The following is a 22,916-nucleotide window of genomic DNA, read 5'->3' as shown; positions in this document are numbered from 1 at the left end:
TATGGTATTGTTTTTACCATAAATCTAATAAATTAAACAAGCAAACTTGAATATAACATTAAGGAGTTAAAAGATGGCACATCCAAAATTCTGGTTTTCCAGCTCCAATGATACAGGAGAAAAAAAAAAGTTTCTCCCAGAAAGAGAAATGGGACATCACTTGATATATCTAACCCTCTTTCTATCTTTATTTTTCTGTCTGTCATTTATACGTTTTTATTTAGCAGGTGGTGGAGAAATTTTCAAGTGCAGAAAAATGTTTTACAATTACTTACCCTCATGCTGGACCTGCGTAGTTTTTTACGAACATCACGGCGGATGTCATTCACAGCTACTGACTCTAATTGCTGATAGCGCTGAATTTCTTGGTTTATGGTTCCTTCACTTGCACCTAATTTTCTGGAAACAAATAAGGGTAGTAAATTTTCCCAAATGGATAACCAGTGAAGTTTCACAATATTTTCACTGTTTTCTTTATCAACAACACATCTATAGTTTCCAGTATGACAGTTCTGAAAGTTGTTCAAACAATTCTTTAATGAGTTAGTGACAGCTAGCTCATGAAAAAAGTGACATACTTTTCCTATATAGGCTCAGAGGGACCATTGTCATTTTACTATGCAACTGTTCAAGTACAGTATTTTGTTTATATGGTCATTTTTTTTTAAAAAGATCCCTTCATTTTTAGCAGTCTACTACTCATCGTATTTAAGCAAGCAGGTTAAGAGTACTGGAGCAAAATACGATGCAACAAGATATCAAACAATGTTATGATGTTCATAGAGATGGAAGAGGATGATCTGATACAGAACAACTACTGGCGCATACAAGCTAAAGGCTCCTAAAAAGAACAAAAAAAAAATCCTTTTTCTGTACTTAAAAAAACCCAACCCAGTAGGTGGGGAGACCACTTAAAAAACAGTGACAGGCAGGGGTGGAGGATTATTCCCAAAAGGAGGTGGCAGAAAGGTCTAAATGATTTTCAACATAAAAATCAGAAAGAAAAATCTCATCCTAGTACAAAAACAGTTTTGTGATGCTGCAGTACATGAAGAGGGTATAAAAACCAAATCATCACATTCACATGGGACAAAGCACTTAGTGCCACATATCAGCTGTGAACATTTAAAGAGCTTGCGTACAACTGGCTTACAGCTGATTGCTGCCAGCACTCAGGACAAATAAGCAACATCTATTCTCCTTTATTTGTTACCTGAGTCCATATTGTCTCACTTTTAAGAAATACTGCTCTAGACTTAAACATAACTAATGCTTTCACATCAAAGTTATACTTGATTCTTCCCACACTTTCAAATAAATTTTTAAATATTTTTCCTGTTTTATTGAATTATGCTACTGTGTATGAATTGCATTTTATATTATTATCCAAAAGCTATAAAATAGTTGATTTGAGAGGTTTGTTCCTCCTGCAATGAACAGTATCTTACTAAAATAAAACTGCTTTTCAGCTGCAGTAAGTCAAAATCATACATTTACTAACAGAAGTAATGTAAACAATAGGGCTGTATAAAATTTCAGCAGTCGTTTCATTTCAGAGGTGTTTTGGGCTATTTCGGTGCCCGAAACACCAAATCTGAACCAAAACATAAGGCACAAAAACATCTCTGAAATGAAATGAGGTATCTGAAACGTTTCAGAAATGTTTTGGAAAAATTCGGAGTTTCAGAAATGTATGCTGCTGCCCTGCTACACGATTCTGCTCCGCAGGGAGCAGAGATCCGTGCCAGGTGTCTCCTCACCACCACTGCCCCGACAATGTGGGCAGTGCTGGTCACTGCTGCGCAACCTGGATCTACAGGGAGCAGAGATCTGGGATTGCATGGGGCAGGCAGCGGTGGCAAGGAGACCCCGGCACAGATATCTGCTCCCTGCAGAGCCGGTCACATGGCAAGGACCAGCAGACTGCTCACCACTCTACACTGCTTCCCTGCCCCATGACTCAGAGTGACAGGGATCACAGATCCGCCCAGTGGTCCCCTTGCCTTAACAGAAGGAAAGAGGCCCTCCCCACCGGACGAGCCACGCACAGCCCAGTCCTGCTCCCACTGGGGCCCTGCAGCCTCCAGCACCAAGCCCCACCCGACTGGGTAAGGCTGTGCAAAGCTTCCCTTGCAGCCTGTTCAAAACAGATTCAGAGGAGATTCGGCAGAAACGAAATAGGACTGTGATCTGAAATACGGAAACGAATCACTGTCCTCCGAAATGGCCAAATCCGAAAGCGAATTGAAACAGCTGTTTTGCACAACCCTAATAAATAGTGACAGAAATATGGCTTGACGTTAATATGGGAGCTACTGATACAGTGATGCACAAGTACACAATGGGATTATGGGCTGCTTGAAATTGAGAAAAATATCCAGAGGATTTTTGTGGGCACTTATGCACTTGATCACCAATGCAGAAACCTTCCTCCACTGAAACTAAAAACAGAGAAAGACAAAAACCTAGATTCAGTCTGTTATTCTCAACACATTGAAGCAGGAAATATTTATTGGAAAAAAAAAGTCAAGACAAATCCAACTTACTTTAAGTCATCAATTACTTTTGCTTGTTCGTTGAGTTCTCTAATATCTACCAAACGTTTGACAAATTTTCTTCCTCGCTGCTCACCACCTTGGCTACTAGATGTTCCCTGTCGGCGATGATCAACACTTTCCTATTTAAAACAAATGTATTATTGCATTAGAGTCCATATCAAACCACACAAACTCTATTTTTAACCAGAGATGCAATGAATTTTGCACCTTAAAATCAAAGCATGGCATGCAAAGAATCAGTTTTTAGTTCAAAAGGCAGCCGATTTGTAGTTTTCCAGTGATCCAAGTCCCATTATTTGCTTAAAGATGTGTTTTAAGAGCTACATACATGTCCCCATGAACAAGACCTGCCCACTTTCATATGTGGACTGCTTATCTGGGAAGAGTCACACATCGCTGACCCCGACAGATATTCTACAGGAACAGAGTAACGATGGTGTTTGGGGCTCAGACCCAGCAGGTGATTTACAATCCGCTGCCCAAATGTAAGCTTGTGTACATCTCCACATAATGAACCTTCATCTGCTTTCTAAATAATAAACATCCATGTTAGCAGTTTAGGGTATTTTCCAGAGCAGGTAACAGGTACTTGCAAAATAGAACTGAAAATATTTAATATGAGACTAAAACAGAACTTAACATGAAAAACTGTGTTTTACTAACATAATTTTTTCCTAATTTGCTTGTAATGTTACTCACTTCCCAGCCTGCTAGGAGACAGCAACTAAAGCCAAAATTTTGAAGACTGGGTACCTAAAGTTAAAGACTTAAATCAGTACTTCAGCGTTTAACAGTAAAAGCCTGAAGGATCTGTGAATGATGAATACCTTGGAAAATTAGGCTCTCAATATGGAATTATAAGTCTAACCTAAAACTTTCACCTTTGATACTGCTGACTCGACTCAATTTACAGTAAGGAATCGTTTGCTTTGCTTGTTTTGAATGCATAGGTTCAAGGCAAACTGATCTAGTATTTTCCCCTACCATACAAATCACCCAACAATAGGATCTCTGTCATATTTACATTAGGTTGCCTAATTTTGCTAAATTAATTCAGAACTGTATTTTGATTGATCCACTTACTGCATGTATAGTGGGAGACATGGTATCAACCTCATCCTCATCTGACAGGTCAGCCATGTTTACAGAGTTGAGATCAGCAATGTCATCAACATCTTCTTCTCCCGTCAGTGTTGTGAGGGTGTTGCCCAGAGCATTTAGTCTTTTCCCAATGTTGGGATCCATGTGAACATCAATACCACACATCTTCCATAACACATTAAGTGTCCAGGTTCCAGCACTACTGCTTTCTATTTCAAAATACATAAATAATACAGCTGATTGACTCCCCTCATTCTGACACTGGATTTCATATCTGCTTCTGCAGCTTTGAACTATAGTTTGAATATCGTTAACATTTATTAAATGTATATTAAAGTTTTGCTAATTATGTACAAACATTAGAAAAACCTAATAAATGAAACAAAATAAAAGAGTTTTCCCAATGGATGAGAAGAAAACAAGAAACTGAATGGGATCATAGGAAAGCAGAACTGCAAGGGACCTCACAAGGTCATCCACGTCCAGCCTCCTGCTCAAGGCAAATCATCCATAACAAAACCATCCCAACCACATGTTTCTCCAAACTGCTCTTGAAAATTTCCAAGAATAGCGATTCCACAGTTTCTCTGGGTATCATGGTCAAGCACTGAAACATTCTCATAACCAAAACATTCTCCTAATTTCCAACATAAATATCTTTTGCTGTAGCTTGAGGCAATTGTTCCTAGTCCCGTCCCTAGTGGTCACAGAAAAGCCCATCTCCCTACTCTCTATAATCACCCTTCAAGTATTTGAACACCGGTATAAAATCCCCTCCCCGCCGTCATCTCTTCTCCAGATTTCTCTCTCTCTCTGCCAGGTTCACTACACCAATAAAGGGATTCTAGTAACAGTGAAATCCAAAGGATTGGAATCTGAGTAAAGGATTCTGAACCATCTGCAAATTTGAAAAAAGTATAATGCATTAGGGGGGAATTAAAAGGGTGTACCTGAAGTACGTACTTTTGCATCATTCATTGCGCCTAGAAAATGGGTGAAATTATTAGCGAGTCAGAATTTTACATCCTTCATACAGGGAAACATTTATTTATTTATTTATTTTTAAAAGAGGAAGTACCTACAGCATAAAATCGCTGATTTTTTGGCCTTGATTTTTTCCAGAAAAAGCTAATGATTCTGGTTTGTAAGCATCTTTTATGCAGTATGCTCAGCCATTATTACTGAGGTTGGCTAGTTTAGGTTTTGTTGTTGTTGTTTTGTTTTTTTTAAAATCAATGGATGTCAGAGGATGAACTATTACTTTACTGAAAGGCTTACAGCTGACTGTTATCATTCTAAGGCAAAAGAGCCGCTGCAAGCTCCTCCACAAAAAGACATCTGCTGAATTAAGCAGCCAAAGCAAGAAAATAACTTTATGTTAAAAGACCACAGCCAAACTTCCGATTTTCAAAGGTTCTCTCATATGCTCTGTAGCTTGAAAGGCCAGGAAGCTTCTCAATGCCTGCATGGCTCCCAACAAGGCAAAGCAAATAGTGGGCTTTCCAGAAGTGAGCAGAACCCTGCACTGCCCCTGTTAGGCTATGGAAGCAGAGTGGCGGGGGGAGAAACAAAATCAGAATGGAGAACCTAGGCTGCTGTTTTGATCCATACTTATACAACTATAAATCTCAGTCATTACCACAAATACATACCCTGATTCACTATGGTGGATCTGTAGCTACATATCACAATAAGGCATTAAAATTATAAAAACGTTATTTCACATTTAAAATGATTTTTGTAAAATGTTCTATACTCTAAAAACACAATGTTTTCTTCAATAACATCAATATATCTTATTTTGGGCTTTTTTTTCCCCTTTCTTAATGTCTCTTGCTCCTACAAACACTCCCCACCTTGTCTATTCTCCTATGCCACTACGTATAAATCCTTCCTTCTATTTGTCTACTTTCCTTTATCCCTACCTTCTTTTTTATTCCTTCCTGCGTCATCATTTCATATCATTTTGTTACTCCCCTTCCTCTCTCATAGCCTACTTGGTACTTCCTCTTCTATCCACATGCTTATTCATGGCTTGAATAACATGAAGAGCTGATGAGATAGGACCCTGGGCAGGACAGCTAGAGGTTCCTAGAGCATCAGCACCACTAACACAGTGGCAAATATTTTATATTGTCCATCAGAGCTGATTAGCCCATTTGTGCTTAGCATTTAAAGAAGCAATAATGGGTACCATTCAGCAGAAATTCAGCATTGTTTCTGAAATCCAGAATCTGCTTGTAGTACTGAAGTATGGTAGACCCACTATACTTCTTTTCTTCTACCTTTCGCATAGAAGAAAAATGCCAAGAATCAAGAAAAATGTTCAGTTTGCCAGCAGCTTGGCTCCCCAGTCTCTCTCACCCAGGTGTTCAGGAGGCCTAGGGAACTGGGCTTCTCAGAAAACAGCCACCCAAAGTCACAGGGAACTGGCCAACCACATCCCAAGATAGCAGGGGTGTGCAAAGCAGGCCATATTCAATTTGGATATGGCCCGATTCGGGGGACAGTGATTTAATTTGTTGATTTGGATCACTGTCCCAATTCCATTCAACTAAATCCGAATCTGAAGATTCGATGCTGATTCAGAGAATCAGCAATTCAGTCATAGACACAGCTTTAAGTGTTCTTTTCTATGTACCTTGAAGTACCAGATGTGGCTTGTGAATGCTGAGATGGTGGGGCAGATGGAGCATCCCACAGGAGCACAGTGGGGCTCCCCACGTGCTTGTAAGTGGACCCGGAAGTACTTCCAGTCCACTTCCAGGTCTGCTGCAGGGCGCGCAGAGGACCCCCCTGTGCCCCTCTGGCTTGGCGATCAGCTGCAGGGGGACCCCAGGTGCCCCACTGACCCAGGAGGCACCAGTTGCCGAGCTGGGGGTGAAGGTGGAGGGTCCCCCACGTGCGCTGCAGTGGACCCATAAGTGCTTCTGGTCCACTTCCAGGTCTGCTGCCAAGTGTGTTGGGACCCTCACCCCGCACTCCCGTGGGATGCTCCATCTGCCCCACCATCTCAGCGCTCACGAGCCGCCTGGTACCTTGAGGTATGTAGAAAAAGCATTTAAAAGCTATGTCTGAATCATCGAATCTCTCTGAATTCATTCGGAGGGTTCCAATTCAATTCGGACAGATTAAAGGGTTTCCTGATTCTATCTGGATTGGGAGATTCGGCTGCCGAATCGGTCCGAATCTCCGCCAAATCGAATCAGTGACCAAAGTTTTGCACAGCCCTACCAGACAGCAGAGAAGTCTGAAGAGGCAGCCAGGTGGCTGCCTAGGGATTCAAAGGAACTGGCTGGTTGTACTGCTGGTCAGCTGCGAAGTGGACCAACCCAAATTGCAAGGAAAGCCAGCTCAGTTAGTGAGATTATGTCTGCTCCCTAAACTGCCCAAAGCTGATGGGGAAACCTGGCACATAGGCAAGCGTCAGAAGTTTGGATGGAATTGATATGTTTCTTCAGAAAAACATTCTGGAAAAATTCCAGTGCAATAGTTAAAGCCAGCTGAAAAAAGCATCTTTAAAAGTTGTATTTGCAAGCATTTTACACTTGTGATGCATGGTTTCTTACAATCCTTTAAGACTAGGCTACAACAGATTGAGAAAGATACTCATGGCCAATAATAACTTGAAAAAAAACAAACAACTCCAACCCAAAGAGGCAATTAAAAACAAAACACAACCCAAAAACACAATTACAGTAATTAAAACAAAGCTATCCAAAGTCTCACAAATATTTTATTCCCATAAAACTGAATGTAAATAAGTACTTTACCTGCTGCAGCTTGTCCTGTTGTTCTAGAACATACTTCATAAGTACCATCTGGCACAACACCTATATACAAAGTAAAATATGCACTGGCTAGACAGATGTTTCATATCAGATTTGCAAAATTCTACTGATCCATTTGTCCTACAGTTGAGTGCATGCACTCTTTTAAACACACATTTAAAAAAAAAGTGCATGAATGCATATACACTGCCATCATAACAAATCAGAGTGTGATTTTATTTCTATCTGTTGTACATTTTCTTGATAATTTTGTAAACTGAAACAGATTGATATTCAAAGAGTATGCACTAAGAAATTTTCTTTAGACTACCAATAAAAAGACATCATATTTAATTGCAGAACTGGAAAGCTTTAAGACAGCAACTTGTTACAAATATTATTTAATAAATATATTTAAGTCTTTTAATGCATTGAGTCATTTTAGACTTTCAATAGAACACTGATCTGATTGTCATGGTGATGATGACGACAAACCATAAAAAAATAAAATAAACTCTCCTGATGTGGTCAAGAGAGGGGGTACTGAAGAGAAAATACTATATTCTGTATACTGAAATGCTATTCTTGGAAAAAGGAAGTCTGAAGTTTAAAGGGTACTAAAAGTCTATCAGGTACAGAAAGGGATCCAATCCACATAATGCTGTATTAGAGTTTCAAAATGCAATCATCTCTTTCACAGTCTCTTTGTGAATCTTCAATAGTTCTCCAAAGCCTAGGAAAGATTAGAGAGGACTATAGATATGTGTTCCCCTGCCTCTAGTGCCCAAGACAAAATTAGAAACACTTACAAGCATTCATGACTAGATCCCCTCTTATTTCTGGTTTCCAGTCATCCCAACTTGTCTCAAACCCATCAGCAAAACGGATACAGAAGTTTTTAAAATGCCCTTTGCTAACAAGAGACTCTGAAGAGCAGGCAGTGATTAATGTGCTTTCAATGGTCAGGACTAGAGCAGACCCAGTGTCAAGATCTGCAGTGTGGTTAGACTGTAAAAAAAAGAAAAGAAAAAAGAAATAAATGAATTGTACAGAAAAAGTAATTTACTGGTAGCTGCAGACTCAAAATGGTTCTCTACAGGATTTTTCAGTTAACAGGTTCATACCTTTCTTACATCCTTCTCTATTTTGCTAGTAATATAGAGAGTGTAATACAGAAAGTTTCAGAAGCGTCAAGTCCATGCATACATCTTGGACCCTGTCCTTTTCAGTCAATGAAGCCTTTACAGTTGTCAGCAACTATTAACTATTAATTTATTACTTCCTAACCACTATTAAAATCATCACTATGACATAGTTAACACTGACGCTGAAATATGCATAGGCTTGAAAGCAGATACTTGAGGCTTATGGGAGAGAAGATTTCATAGATTTCATAGACATTAGGACTGGAAGGGACCCCGAAGATGATCAAGTCCAGCCCCCCCGCCCAAAGGGCAGGAAGTCAGCTGGGGTCATAGGATCCCAGCAAGATAAGCATCCAATTTGCTCTTGAAGGTGTTCAATGTAGGTGCTTGAACCACCTCCGATGGCAGGCTGTTCCAGACCTTGGGGGCACGGACAGTAAAGAAATTCTTCCTTATGTCCAGCCTGAAATGGTCTTGCAGTAGTTTATAACTGTTTGACCTCATCAACCCTTGGGGCACTCTGGTGAATAAATGTTCCCCCTGATACTGGTGGTCACCCCTGATAAAGACAGGAGAGGGATACAGTTGTGCCAGGCCCCCAAACCTGGGATCCCCCAAAATTATTTTTAATTCAAGTTAAGATATAATGAGTAAGATAATAATTGGAAGCAGCATGTGTACATACAAAGCAGAAAAATATCATCTCTATACATTTATTTCCAAACTTATGAATCCTGCTTAGAATTTAAGTAGAATTCCTTTAGTCACTATTTCCAAAATGAGAGGTGGGGGCCGCCTCCTACCAAGAGGAACCAGGCCCCCAAAATTCTTTTATAAGCCTTGATGACACTACAGTGAAATAGTTAGTCCCAAGATATGGCCTGACCATTAAAAAATTCCACACATATTCCTGAAAGGGTTTGTCCTACTCAAAATATAATGATAATCACCACCATTGCCTTCAGGATGTAGATCCTAGTTTTCTAAATGGAAGCTAGTAAGTGAATATGAAATACCAAAAAACTCCTGAATATAAGTTGAAGCTTACAAGTTACATTCTCTTTATGGAACTCTTGTGTAAAGTAAACCGGCCAGGACTGCCTGAATTTTTCCTACCATCTGAGCGGCACGTTATAGCTACTAGGAGGTATGTCTCATGAAACTCATGTTATCACCAAGGACTCAGAAGAGAAATGCACTTGGAGGTCCCATGGAGTCAGGGAACTCCTAAACTAGGAGAAACACATATACATATATGTACCTATACATACACACAAACATACGTCTATATAGATATATAGAGAGAGCGCGAGAGCAAGAATGACCTTTGAGGAACATGACAAATGCAGGCCAAGAAACACAAGGGAGGCATGCAAAAAAAAAAATCTTTTCCACTCGGTAAAGCAATCTACCTCGGCTATGGAGGTACAGTCTTAGGAGCAGCTGATACCTTCCTTGATGAGGAAGCTGTAAAGCCCAAACCTGAGCCGCAGCTTGCAAATCACTCCCATCACCTCCTTTCAGAAGAACTTGAAATAACTTGCTATCATATCACACTTTACACTTTAGCCAGCTTTCTATGTAAATTGTTTACTTATACTTGATTCTCATCTATTTATTAACTCGTGGCAAGACCCTCTAATGAAAGCCTTGATACAAAACAGGTAAAATTAATACCTGTGGTGTGTTTGTGATGGGAAGACAAATTCCCAAATCATTCACAGTTAGCTGAAGGAAAAGAGTCCCAAAAGCTTGAGCAGATGTTTGCTGGATTCCAGGTAACATATCTACCACTTCTTTTGTAGCCATATGAATATCCTTATGCAAAGCCATTCTCTGTTCGTTCCAGTTGTCATAGGCAGCCTTGTAATTCAGCCAAAACAGCACAGCTTTGGGAAAGGAAATAAAATTGTTGAACCATGTTGTTAGTTTCAATTTGCTGAAGTTTTGTTTTTTTTGTTTTTTGCTTTACCTGCATTAAATATTGTGGATGTACACTTATATACATAAATGTATGTGTATACATTCACAGATATCCCCATAAACTTACCATATTTTCTCACACAGAAGACATTCCCAAATATAAACACACATACTATTTTAAACCTTACTTAAGTAACTGAGGCCTGCGGTTTTGGAGCTGGGGATCATGCTTTGGGGCTGCGAGCCATGCATGATCCTGACCCTGAACACTGGCATGTCAGCACTGAGACCACACAGCAAGGCCTGCTCCTGTGTGCTGGCACTGGGGCCTGATCTAGCCTGCCACTGATCAGGCTGTGCAACAAGCCCAATCCTGGACACTGACACTGGGGCCCAATCTGGCACACCAATGCTCAGGCCATGCAGACAGCCTGATCCATCACACAGACAGTAGAGCCTGATGCTGTTCACCAGTGCTGGGGCTACACACCAAATCCAGTACCCTGAACTGGCTTTGAAGCCACGTGGTGGGTCTGACTCAGTGCATGACCCCCAAGCCAGTGTATGGTCCCATACTTGATGCACTGGGTTTGACCCAGCACAAGGCTCCAGAGCCAACCTGCAGGGCCAGTCCCAGCATACTGTGTCTGAGGCCATATGCTAGGTCAGACCCAGTACTCTGGCTATGGACCAACCCAATATACCAGCTCAATCCAGAGATGGAAGTGGTGGGTTGGTGGGGAGGAAGCAGTGCCAGAATTACTTGTCATGGCTCTCAGAGCCACAGAAATTAATGCTGCTACTGCTCTGTGTCCCCTTCCTCTCCTGGCCACCAAATTTCCAGATGCTCAGGGAACCCTTTTACTCTCATATAATGCACATCCCAATCTTCCCCAGCTGGTTTTGGGGGGAGGGAGGAAAGATGATTATATGCAAGAAAATACAGTCTTTCCTGAAAGTAGACACTATGTTTATGCTGCAAGGAACAGAACAAAGTCTTGTCCCCACCATTTATAATTTAAGTTAAAACTCTTACGTAGTTAAATGCTCATATTCCCAATTTCCTCAAACCTACTTGAAAGGTAGTCAACCCAGCAATATGTTTCTTGTTTTGGTCTGGTTTGTGTTGGTTTTGCTCTTAATACTATTAACCTGCTAACATACAATGAAATTCCTACCCACATTTTGAAAAGTAACCTGTTATACTTACTGTTTTAGTTTCTCTCAAGTTGCAAATAAATTAAGCATCTTGTTTTCAGAAAGAGGAAACAGGTTTAATTGGAGTAGCAAAATAGATTTGCAGTAATTCTCTCCCTCCCTCCCTCTCTCTAAAATAGAAATAGAAACACAAAACCCAGCAGTACCTCTGTCAAAGGCCACAGGCTGGGCAAAAACAATTGGCCTGTTCAAAGTAATAAGCACTGCCTCCCTATCTGATGAACCACTGATTTCCTCTCGGAGAGCATTTCTTAATCCTATTCTTGTCTTAAAGTAAGCAACTTGATGGAAGTCAGAACCAGCTTCTTCATACACCTTAAAACATTAAAAAAATACAGTGAAATATTGACAGACAAAATAAATATAATATGAACTCTGCTGCCAAACAAAGAAGACAGTCTGCCCCTTTTTTCCCCTCTCCATACCATCCAATATTCTTTAAAAAGTTTAATTCCCTCCTAAACACCAACCTAAACTTTGTTCTCCCAGGTTATTCATAGAATATTAGACAACATAATTATATGCAAATCCTCAATGAGAGTACATTCAAATTTAACAAGTTGATTATCCAAACTACTGCAAGACTCATACAATTAAAAGGTACTTCAAGGTGACAAATTGATTTAAAAATCCAGGACATGCAATTACCAAATTAAGACAAACTAGATCAAAGTTTAGATCTAGCACTTCACAGTAAATGTTACTCCTTTGTCTTAAAAGCCAATTTTAATACTAATTTTAAATGAGATTTTTTTGATGAAAAAGTCAATTCACTTCTACATAAAAATACGTGCCGAACCTACTCTGATGGTAAACTTCAAGTGATTTTGATTGTCCAGCAAAATAAGATTAGAACAATTTTTTTGGTTTTGTTTCACAGTAAAATAATACTTAGACTTTGTTACAACAAATAATATCACTGCTAGGCTAAACTTACTTATGTAAAGCTGCTATAAACTAACCTGATGTTTAACAATTTGTCCTAATGCCAGGTTTAAATCCACTTGGCATTTACCAAACAGTTTCAGATAGCTGGTACTTCCTGGCATTGCTTTGGTTTGTAGTCTGTTGGACAGCTCCAGTTCTATCAATCCAGTTTCAAATCTCACAGCCCTCATCGATGGAGTTGTGGCTGTCACTTGAATTCCCTGGCAAACAATGACAAAATAAAATTATTCTGAATCTGCTTCAAAAAAAAAAATATTATGAGGAGTGATGGGAAAAGGAAGAAAAACAAAAAGAAAAGCAATAATAATTTTTCCACTGTGGTTTTATTATTTGGACTTTTAAAAGGATTGTAAGTATCTGACAGATTTCTTCCTTGTCTTTCCTTAATAAATTAACAGAAAACCCTCTACTTGCTTGATAATAGACCATATTAATGATAATCTTAGGAGAACTTAAAGCTGCAGAACAAGGCTACCCAACCCTTCATTTGTGACCACTCCAGAAAAATTCTGTTACCCTAGGTTCTACCATACTGCCATGTTAACTGTCATTTAAAAATATGGAATCATTATCAACCTGAGCAGTTTTTTAGTAATAAAATTACCTTAAAGTGTAGGCTCAAAGAATACAGGAGAATTTTAGGTTTCTCTCCATCCGTTGTGCCATCATGTTCATTCCAAAGAGGAATTGGCTGCTCCCCTCCTGTACATGTTAAATAACTATATTTTCAAAGTTTTAACAGATACAACATTTTTTGCATAACATAGAAATAAAGTCTGTCTTGTGCTAATCTCTCAAGTTAGCCTGCTTTCACAGAAAAGTATGTTCTGAAGTGAAAAGCTATAATCAACATAAATAAGAAAAATTGAAGAGAATAAGAACTAATTTGCATGTCTCCTCAGCTTGTTATAGAAATGAGTTGTATACATAGTAACCTCATACCACAGATGAACACAGCGCTTGTTTAGCCCACCCTCCCCCAAGTGGCAGGTATTTCCTTTGCCTTGTTTGATGTTTCCCACCTCCATCCTACAATGAACAGTATTTCTCTTTCACTACATGCAAGGTTCTGCATTTGTTAGCAGCCAAACTTTTCTTACTAAATGAAGCACCCTTCATTTGGCTCTGCTGTACTGAATACTTCCTATCTTTCCAATTTTGGGACTCTGGCAAACTAGTTCATTAAATCAGTACTTTTCCCTAGATCAGTGGTGCCCATGTCTTTCCCCACCTTGGGCAAGATGGATGGTACTCAGTCTGTCCATGGATTAGATCCAGCCAAAAGGCTAGATCTGGCACTTGGGTCAGTGAGGAATGGCCTGTCCATGTCCATGTGTGTGCAGCCCCAATTGGACTGCACAGGGGGAAGCAGCATGGCCCAAATCAAGTCTGGCTGTTCAGGGGTTGGGATAGGGTATGACTTTGCCCCAGTCCAGCCACCCAGGCCTTGGGAATTTGGCAGTGGGGGAGGAGTGGCAGTATTACTTGCCACTGCTCCCACCCCACCAAATTTTCTGACCCATGGAGAACTCCACAAGCCAGATGTCCTGCTGCATTTGGCCCGCAGGCCAGAGGTTGAGCAGCCCTGCCCTAGATAATTATTGAAAGCAACAAGAGTCTCAAAATGGACATCTGAAGTGTTCAGATCAGTTTTGAAAGTTGGAGATGTGATTCTTAGTTATTTATTCTGGGTTCATCGAGGAGTTTCCAATTCTTACTATTTTATTATAGTCGTTATTTGCTTAAATTAGTTTGATGGCAGGGCACTCCTTTGTGTTCAGTGTCTAGCACAATGTGGCCCCATTCTATGCACACGTGTTTGCAGATTTGCCACAATATAGACAAACATTAATAGTTATAAATATCAAGAAATAGTGGCTACTTCTAGAGTCTAAAAAAGTGAACAAGCAACTTTGTAATGGACTGTATAGCTGAAGTGAGAGGAGATTCAACTCTAGTGAAAGAAATTATTCCAATGAACTTAAATCTTTTTCAATTTAATATTCTAAACTATTCTATCAAAATTTCATAGAGAAATGACAAATATTAAAGCTCTTTTTTTTCCAAGTATTCTTATACTACTACACATGAATGGTTGCCTGGATTAAACATCAGGCTAATAAATTTTGCTGCTTCTTTCCTACCCTTCTTAAATATTGGTACCACTTTTTTCCTGTCATCTGGAACCTCTCCTGACTCGTATGATTTATTGCTTTTCAGAGATTCAGAGATTTCCTCCACTAGATCTTTTAAGTCTCCTGAGTTCATCTCATCCGGACCTGTAGATTTATATATATTTAGCTGTCAGATATTTGGTTACCTTTTTCTATTTATTCTTTGTTTGTGGTCTCTCCACTTTTAAATGTCTGTTTTCGGCATAAGAGTACATTTCCATACTTTCTTCAATCTTTTTTTTAAATAAAAAGCTGAACTAAATTAAACAAGGCAAATAAAATCAGCTATCTTAATTACTTTGGACTTTTTTCTTTTTTTTCCCCTCATTTTGTTGAAGTATTTTCTCTCACATCCTCCTCTACACACCTATTTTATGGAGGTTAATATTTCTTATTCTCCTGATTATTTTATTTTTGCTTCATCTTGACTCCAGTTTTTTCACAAAGGGATTAAATTTTATTTATTTATTTATTTCTCCTTTTTCCTATTTCTGGTGCAATTCTCATGTCTTAGTTTTTTCACCCACTACCATTTTAGCCATAAATTTTACCATTTTGTTTGGTTTTATTTTTTGTAATCTTTTAATTCATATCACCTCTTAACTCATTGTATAGTTATTATTGGAGTTAATGCACTTGCTTTTTAAAAATTTTGTAATTTCCTAAAAAGACTTACTATCTATAACTATTACTACCTGTAGCTACTTATAACCAATATTAATCCACCTGACACACACCGACGCTCAGCAGAACAGATGCTCAGTTCTCATTCATTTATATCAGGGCAAGAATTGAAGTTTAACATCATTTCCTGCAGCTTTTGGGCCAAGCTTTCTACCGCAAACTGAAACGCTGCTAAGATGATCAGTAACACGGTATAGCTGCATTCACATTTTGCTTCTGTTTTCTATTTTCAACGATAGATGAGATCTTCAACTGACGTAAACTCGACTGGGTAAAGATCATTAGTGGAGCCAGTTTACATCAGCTGAGGAAGTGTTTTTATGTGATTTTGTAACTCAAAAAAACAGTTTAACAAACATTTTTTCAAGGAGAACAAAAACTGTGCTAAAACTATTGTTGCCAACCCCTCTACTACAACACAACAGGGACGGGTTTTTTCCCAGTCTACCCTGACCAAATACAGCCTACACTGGTTTGCAGCAATACTCAATCACCTTTCTGAGGAGAAAACTATTTTTCTTTTGTAAACTTCTATAAAGAGGCAAACTAATCAGGTGACCAAATGACCATCAAATAATTGAAAGAATAGGAAACACCCTGGCACATCTCTCTCAACTGTGATTGAAAGAGCACAAAAGATCCAACAACCCAGGAGAAAATAAAATAAAATAAATCTTGATATCAAGAATAAGGACAATACTATAAGGCAGGCAAGGTTTTTTGAGTAGATCTTTTAGTAGACCAACTGAGTAGTTGGAAAAAAGTTCTTGGCAAGCTTTTGGGTGCAATCACCCTTCTTCAGGCATAGGAAGTCTCTCCAGGAAATGAGAGAAGCTAGAAGTGTGACAGGATGTCAGTGAGAACATAAGTAAAAATAAGATATTTCCTTTTTCATAGACAACCTCTTTTCTACTTTCAGTTACTACCACTGTAGTGTCTCCCTTACTCGTCATTGGCTTCCCCCCTCCCGCATCCCTTCCCTGCTTTACATTTGTTTTCCTAATATTTACCTATTTACATTCTCACTGACATCCTGTCACACTTTTAGCTTCTCTTGTTCCTTGGAGAGACTTCCTATGCCTGAAGAAGGGTGATTGCACCCCAAAGCTTGCCAAGAACTTTTTTCCAACTACTCACTTGGTCTAATAAATGATATCGCATCTACCCCAAAAAATGTTGCCTGCCTATGAACATAGACAAACACAGCTGCAACCAAAAACCCCAAAACAATAATACTAGGCACTTCTATGACACTTTTCACAAGAAAAGTTCAATACACTCTTCAGAACCAAACAATATTATAAGACCCATTTTACAAGCAAGAGAAAGAAGCCATCTGGCCAGCGACATCCATCAGACCTGTACCAGAACTGTTACCATCCAAATCCCCAGAGCACCCTAACCCCTATTCTGCTTCTAAAGATGGCACTCAAAATGTCACCAATGCTTCTGTACCACCTAATACAAGGTCTTTTGTTGCTGGCCTTAGCTGTACTTGGGTGTAACGGTGGAACCAGAAATCAGTGATATTTTCTGTGACCCAATTACCTTATACATGGTACAGCTGGAGTGTATATTTAGTACCATAGGCACAAGTTACCTAACCATCAAGAAAAGGCATAATTTTTAGGCAAACCCTCAGGTATTTTTACCTTACCTGAAACCTTCTGTATGACTTCATTAACTTCCTTCATGAACACTTTCTGGACAAATACTAAGTGATTTAGAAGGTCAGTTGTGAGATTGTGTTCAAAGGAGCCAACCTGTCAGAAAAGAAAGTTGTTTGTATAGGGTTTTTAAAACACATAACTATCATATCTATTTGTAAGTGCAATGTTCTTTGCTTTTTTTTGGCAGGATAACAATAATATAGTTACCATTCAAGAAAGCTGACTTTTAAATTGCGACTTTTCTGTATGTAAGTATTTCTTTTTTTTTGGTGGTGGTGGTGTTAAGTGTCAATAAATTAGAGGCCTACTTAAATTGTGGCGAGACAAAGGGTTTTTCCATGGCCCGCTTGGAGCATACAGAGCTGATTTTTCAGGCATTTTGTGGCAGCCCCTCAGCACTGATTGATGGAGAGCCCCTGACAGGGAGGCGGGATGACGGGACAGTTGCCATCTTGATAGCTGGCTGCCGTTTGTGCCACTCTGCCTCTTGGCATAAAAGGTCCTGGTGGTGGGAGGACAACGAGGGGACAGCCACCATCTTCCCTTCATGCCACCCCACCAGCCAGCACCTTCCCCTCCCAGCTGTGATGACTGCTGGCTCTCACTGGTTTGGGTTGGGGGGGGTTCTTGATTTCGCTGATTTTGTGGATAATCTCAAATGTCACAGCTTCCAAAAATACACAAAACCTTGAATTAAGAAGGTCCCTACCAATAAATATGGGGAAAGGTGCACTATTTGGACTATTATTGTAGGAATACAAAGTGTGAGTTTCAAATAGTTTACATCAAATCTCTAAAGAAGATTCAGTTGTTTGTAGCATGAAACTATTAAGCGTAATTTAACCAACTGTACACAGGCTTACCTGAGGCACAAGCAAAATGGGTGAATTGCTTTAGTACCAGAAAATAACTAACTAACAGAAAAAGTCAGGTTTATTGACTCTAAAAAGACCACTACCTAACCACCTGGGAACTAGAGAAGTAAAACCACAATTGGTACACGCAGCATCTAGTAAGCTTAGCTAACTTTGATCTCTAATTATATCCCCAAGAACAGATGCCTTGCTTTATGTTCTTCACACTTTTTTGTTTTTTTCCAAGCTTGGTAAAAAAAAAAAAAAAAAAAGTATTAAATACGAATATTTCCGAATACAGATTTCCCTTGCTTTATGCTGTACGTACGTTCCTGGAAAACAGCACATAACTCAAATTTGCATAAAGGGAACCCACTTTACAATGTAACAAATAGGGATGCGTTCCAAGACCTCAACTGTATTTACCCCAGACCCATTTTTACAAGACAGTTTTGGTACTCACCAACAGCAGACACTACACACAAGCACAGGGGACTGGGATGACAACTACAGAAACACATGTTGCAGACAAGCGAGGAGCACAGATCCACACAGGAGGCTATATCAACTCCCACAGTGCATCCCACAAAGCACCTGACTGCAGGCTTCCACCACACCAACTGCATAACAGTGAATTTGCTCACATATAACAAATTTGTGGTATAAAAAGGGCCATCGCATAAGAGTGAATTCACAAATACAGAACCCGCATAAAGCGAGGGAAACTTGAACTGGTTTCCCTTAAAATAATGTTTGTTACTAATCAAAAAACCCCTTTATCACAGTTTAGAACACATTACACAACAAGGTTCTCTAGGAAGGTCTGTCTTATAGCCGAAAGAAAAATCCACAAATAGCAGCAGTAGACTGTGCAGGACATCAGAAAGCTCAAACTTGACTGCAGTGTTAGAGATAAGATACTTTATACCCCCCTCAGGAAAAGGAGATTCCCAGCTCTCTTTACAGCCTTTGACTGGTACAAGCAATGTTTCCAAAATGTTTACGCTATACTAGATCTTCCCTTTCTAGTCTATTTATATACACAATATAATGTTCAGAGCGGTTTCAAGATGAAATTACCTCTAGGATTTACCATGACATGTCAACTGATCTTTAACTAATACCATATGCAACAAAGAATGACAATACATTTGGTTCAACTTAAATTAAGTGCTATATTTTAGGTGGCATTAAAAAATGAGTATATCAAACCTGTATGTATAAATAACATCACATTTTTTAACAGAGCAAATTATAAAAAAACTGGCCACTTGGATGCCTACCTCGGCCACACAGCGTAAATAGTTCCCTTGTAGATAGTAGCCCTGCTTAGTAGGTAGCTCGTCTATGCTCCATATGTGATCTGAATAGGTGTCATGTTCTTCCATGATGTATTTGCCTGACATAATGACAGGAGGAAGGTTAAGGCTTGCTGAAGGAGGAATGGTAGACATATCCGTGGCAGAAACTTTTGAAGTGAAGCGTAATCTGTGATTTGGAAGTTCAAATGTAAACCTTGTTTGTGCACCTGTCAAGATAGAAAGCAAAAGTGTGAATGGATCTAGAGACAAGAGACATCCCAAATTAAAATGTATGATAATTTCAGGAACAAAAACACCATGCTGGTGTTACAGTTGAACGCACCTACCTAAAGGGCCATTAAAACAAATATTCATTCATGAATTCTGAATTTCCTGGGGTTCCAATATGACTAATTTTAAAAGAAAACAAATATTTGAAAGTATACACTTATATAACATAAGCAAACAAATAACTAAACTCTACATCTGTACCTAAGATCTTGTGAAAAAATACTTGAGGCTACTTTATCTACCTATAACAGTTTCAAATAATCAGTCACCAAGACCTACACATTTGTATGAAAGAGAGCATCTATGCCAGGGCATACCTGTTCATCTTTGACGGTAAGCTATGCACAAATTGAGCAGACAGTCCTTGCTCCAAAACAACTTCCCATCTAAACAAACACGAAAGGCAAACAGCCTACAAGCACAGTAGTACTCCAGTGTTAACCATATGCATCCTACTGTAAGTGTACTTGTGTTTCAAGTATGCAAGACCAAAATATTTTGAGCAGTAGTGCTAGGAGATGTGTATGTGCCGTGCATCCTACTCCTCATCCTATGCAAGGGCAGAAAGGATAAAGCAGTTATAACCCTTCCCAAGTTCTCCAGTTCAAAGATCATGGTAGCTGATGACTCAGAGATGAAGGGTAGGGTCACAGGATCCTTCCTGACAACACTTTGGAAAGAAAATTACTCATCAGTTCAGTAACGAGTTCTGTGAGATGAGTTGTCACAGTACCCGTTTTGCTATGGGTAACACATGTACTTCATGTGCTTTAGAAAAGAGATCTTGCTGTTTCGCCAGTGGATTCACCGGAGATATGCTCATACACCAAATTAAAGGTATATAGAGTAGTGCTGTTCTAGTTTCTTCTCTACCATGGATTCAAATAAAAACTACATATTAATCCAAGTAAGGAAGACAGGCAGGCAGCAGAAGGCTCACATGTAAAGCACATCAAGGAATTCAAGTTACTGAACAACTGAGTAATTTTTAAGTGTTTGTCCATGCGGATACTCCAGTATATTCAGCAGAATACTAAGAAGCTGGGTCCTAAGAACCTTATTATAAATCTTACTGCAAAAACATGAATAAAGTCCTACTCTTATTTCCCTACTTATAATCAATGACAGAAGAATTTCCAAGGGAGGCCACTAAAGCCTGCACAGGCTCTTGTCAAATAGGCTGTAAATATCAACAAGCAGCCTGAGGTGTTACAGAGATTATGATACAGATGGATACAACCAGAAATCTGCTCTAAGAGCCTTTGCACATACTGCCTTTCATTTTCTCTAAAGGTGATAATCTAGGGGATCATCTGAAGTGTTTTGTTTTCTGCAAATGAAACCCTAAAGGTTTTTCTAGCTGTCAGGGAGCAAAAGGCAGTCTCTTGAGAACTGAAATGAAGTTTGGGGAAAACATCAGTAAACTGGATAACTTTTAAAATGTGAAATTCTGAAATTTCAACAAGTTTTGGGTGTGGATTAAGGGAACTTTGCCATTGTGGACTACAGTACATAGAGGAGCTCATTTAAGACTTTCCAGTCCCTGTACCTGGCTAGTGGATAATATAGATGTAAGAAAGGTCACTTTTAATAGAAAGGTGGAGAAACAAACAAGGCTAGAATTTCAAACGGTATTTTTCATTTAGAAGTCCTTCTTGTATGCTCCTTCACTGTACAGAATAAAATGGACTGAACCTGCAATGGGCATAATTTTACCTAATCTAACATAATCTTCTTCCATGCTTTCAGACGCAGGGAAAGAAGACTGGGATGAAATTTAAAAGGTCTGAAGAAAAACCTGCATGGTTTAACTTTCTGAAGCAGCTGTAGGAATCGCACATCAAGTCATTAGAATGGCTTGGCCTCCATCCTGTTTTGGTGGCATTGTACCTAGAGTGTGACAGCTTTTAGTTGGAAAGGCAATGATTGGGTACATCTGTTTGCAGTAGATTATAAATATATTATCTATCAAGATTCGCACTGTGAAATTTTTGAAGAACACACAGGACCACCAAAAGAAGCAAAACTGATGGGTTTAACTACATAAAGCTACCATTCCCACATTTATAGTCTTCATCAAGGAGAGGAATGAAAATTATACCCAACCTGGTATATTTCATAGATTTCATAGACATTAGGGCTGGAAGGGACCTCGGAAGATCATCGAGTTCAGCCCCCTGCCCCAGGGGCAGAAAGTCAGCTGGGGTCATAGGATCCCAGCAAGAAAAACATCCAGGTTTCTCTTGAAGGCATTCAAAGTAGATGCTTGAACCACCTCTGGTGGCAGGCCATTCCAGGCCTTGGGGGCTCGGACAGTCTGTCCTTGGGTTCTCGCTACCAAACAGAATTCTGTAAAAATGAGGTAGCACCAAGACCTTGAAGTTCATCTAATAAGGAACTACAACTAGCATCTTATGTGAAAAGTGTGTAAAAGCTGAACTACTACAACGTCATCTTAAAGACGGTTTGATTTTGCAGCAACCAGCTTCCCTGGGTTATGGGTTTAAAGCCATGGGTGACCAACCCTTTTGCGGGCCCTGAATACTTGTGTTAGAAATTTTTTTTTTTTTAATACAATTCTAGAAGTTAGCAGACTTGCACTGAATGAAAAAAAAACAACTGTATTTAAATTTAACTCAGTTCACACAATATTTTGCTAATACAATTTCAGCTAACTTCGCAATCTGTATTAGGCTCCACATGTTACCAAGGTACCCTTTTTTTAATAATACATGAATAAAAATGTTAACCTTCCAGCTAATAAAAACCTCAAATGAAACTCAACGGCAACATTTAAAAAATGGAACTCTAATAGAAAACGGAGGTGGTACAAAGGCAGTGGTTATGCTAGGAGTGGAAAATAGCAAAGGACAGGCCCTGATCTGAATATCCTATACAGTTCAAACACTTACAAGTAGACTTTAAAAGCAATCCAATGGACTGCAATTCTCAGAATAATCCAGATGATGTCTGCTCTAGAACTCACGCCCAACTGCTTGAATTGCACTTTGATAGCCTAGAGCATTGCTATATACTTAAAAGATCTCATTCATCTCAGTTTCATAGTTGGTAGGGTTGGAAGGGAACTGAGCAGATCATCTAGTCCGACCCCCTGCCATGGCAGGAAAATGTACTAGGGTCAAACGACCCCAGCAAGGTGTTTGTCTAGCCTCCTCTTAAAGACCCCCAGGGTAGGAGCCAGCACCACTTCACTTGGAAGTTGGTTCCAGATCCTAGCCGCCCTGACAGTGAAGTAGCGCCTTCTGATGTCTAGTCTGA

At 39.4% G+C, this 22,916-nt stretch overlaps 1 protein-coding gene across 1 annotated transcript in view; it reads right to left on the bottom strand.

Moving 5' to 3' along the window:
• KIAA1109 (KIAA1109 ortholog) overlaps positions 1-22,916 on the bottom strand; it is a 242,219-nt gene that overhangs the window by 53,082 nt on the left and 166,221 nt on the right. Inside the window, exons 51-61 of the mRNA XM_019533955.1 lie at positions 19,329-19,573; positions 17,179-17,284; positions 13,268-13,365; positions 12,678-12,863; positions 11,862-12,030; positions 10,252-10,463; positions 8,239-8,437; positions 7,433-7,492; positions 3,642-3,868; positions 2,547-2,677; positions 276-399 (exon numbers count right to left, since the gene is read on the bottom strand). Of these exons, the coding sequence (XP_019389500.1) occupies positions 276-399; positions 2,547-2,677; positions 3,642-3,868; positions 7,433-7,492; positions 8,239-8,437; positions 10,252-10,463; positions 11,862-12,030; positions 12,678-12,863; positions 13,268-13,365; positions 17,179-17,284; positions 19,329-19,573 (1,757 nt within the window). The remainder of the gene's footprint in view (positions 1-275; positions 400-2,546; positions 2,678-3,641; positions 3,869-7,432; positions 7,493-8,238; positions 8,438-10,251; positions 10,464-11,861; positions 12,031-12,677; positions 12,864-13,267; positions 13,366-17,178; positions 17,285-19,328; positions 19,574-22,916) is intronic.

The sequence above is a fragment of the Crocodylus porosus genome, unplaced genomic scaffold (assembly GCF_001723895.1).
Source record: "Crocodylus porosus isolate Cpor-Errol unplaced genomic scaffold, CroPor_comp1, whole genome shotgun sequence".
Lineage (NCBI taxonomy): Eukaryota > Metazoa > Chordata > Crocodylia > Crocodylidae > Crocodylus > Crocodylus porosus.
This window is presented reverse-complemented; position numbering and strand designations above follow the sequence as displayed.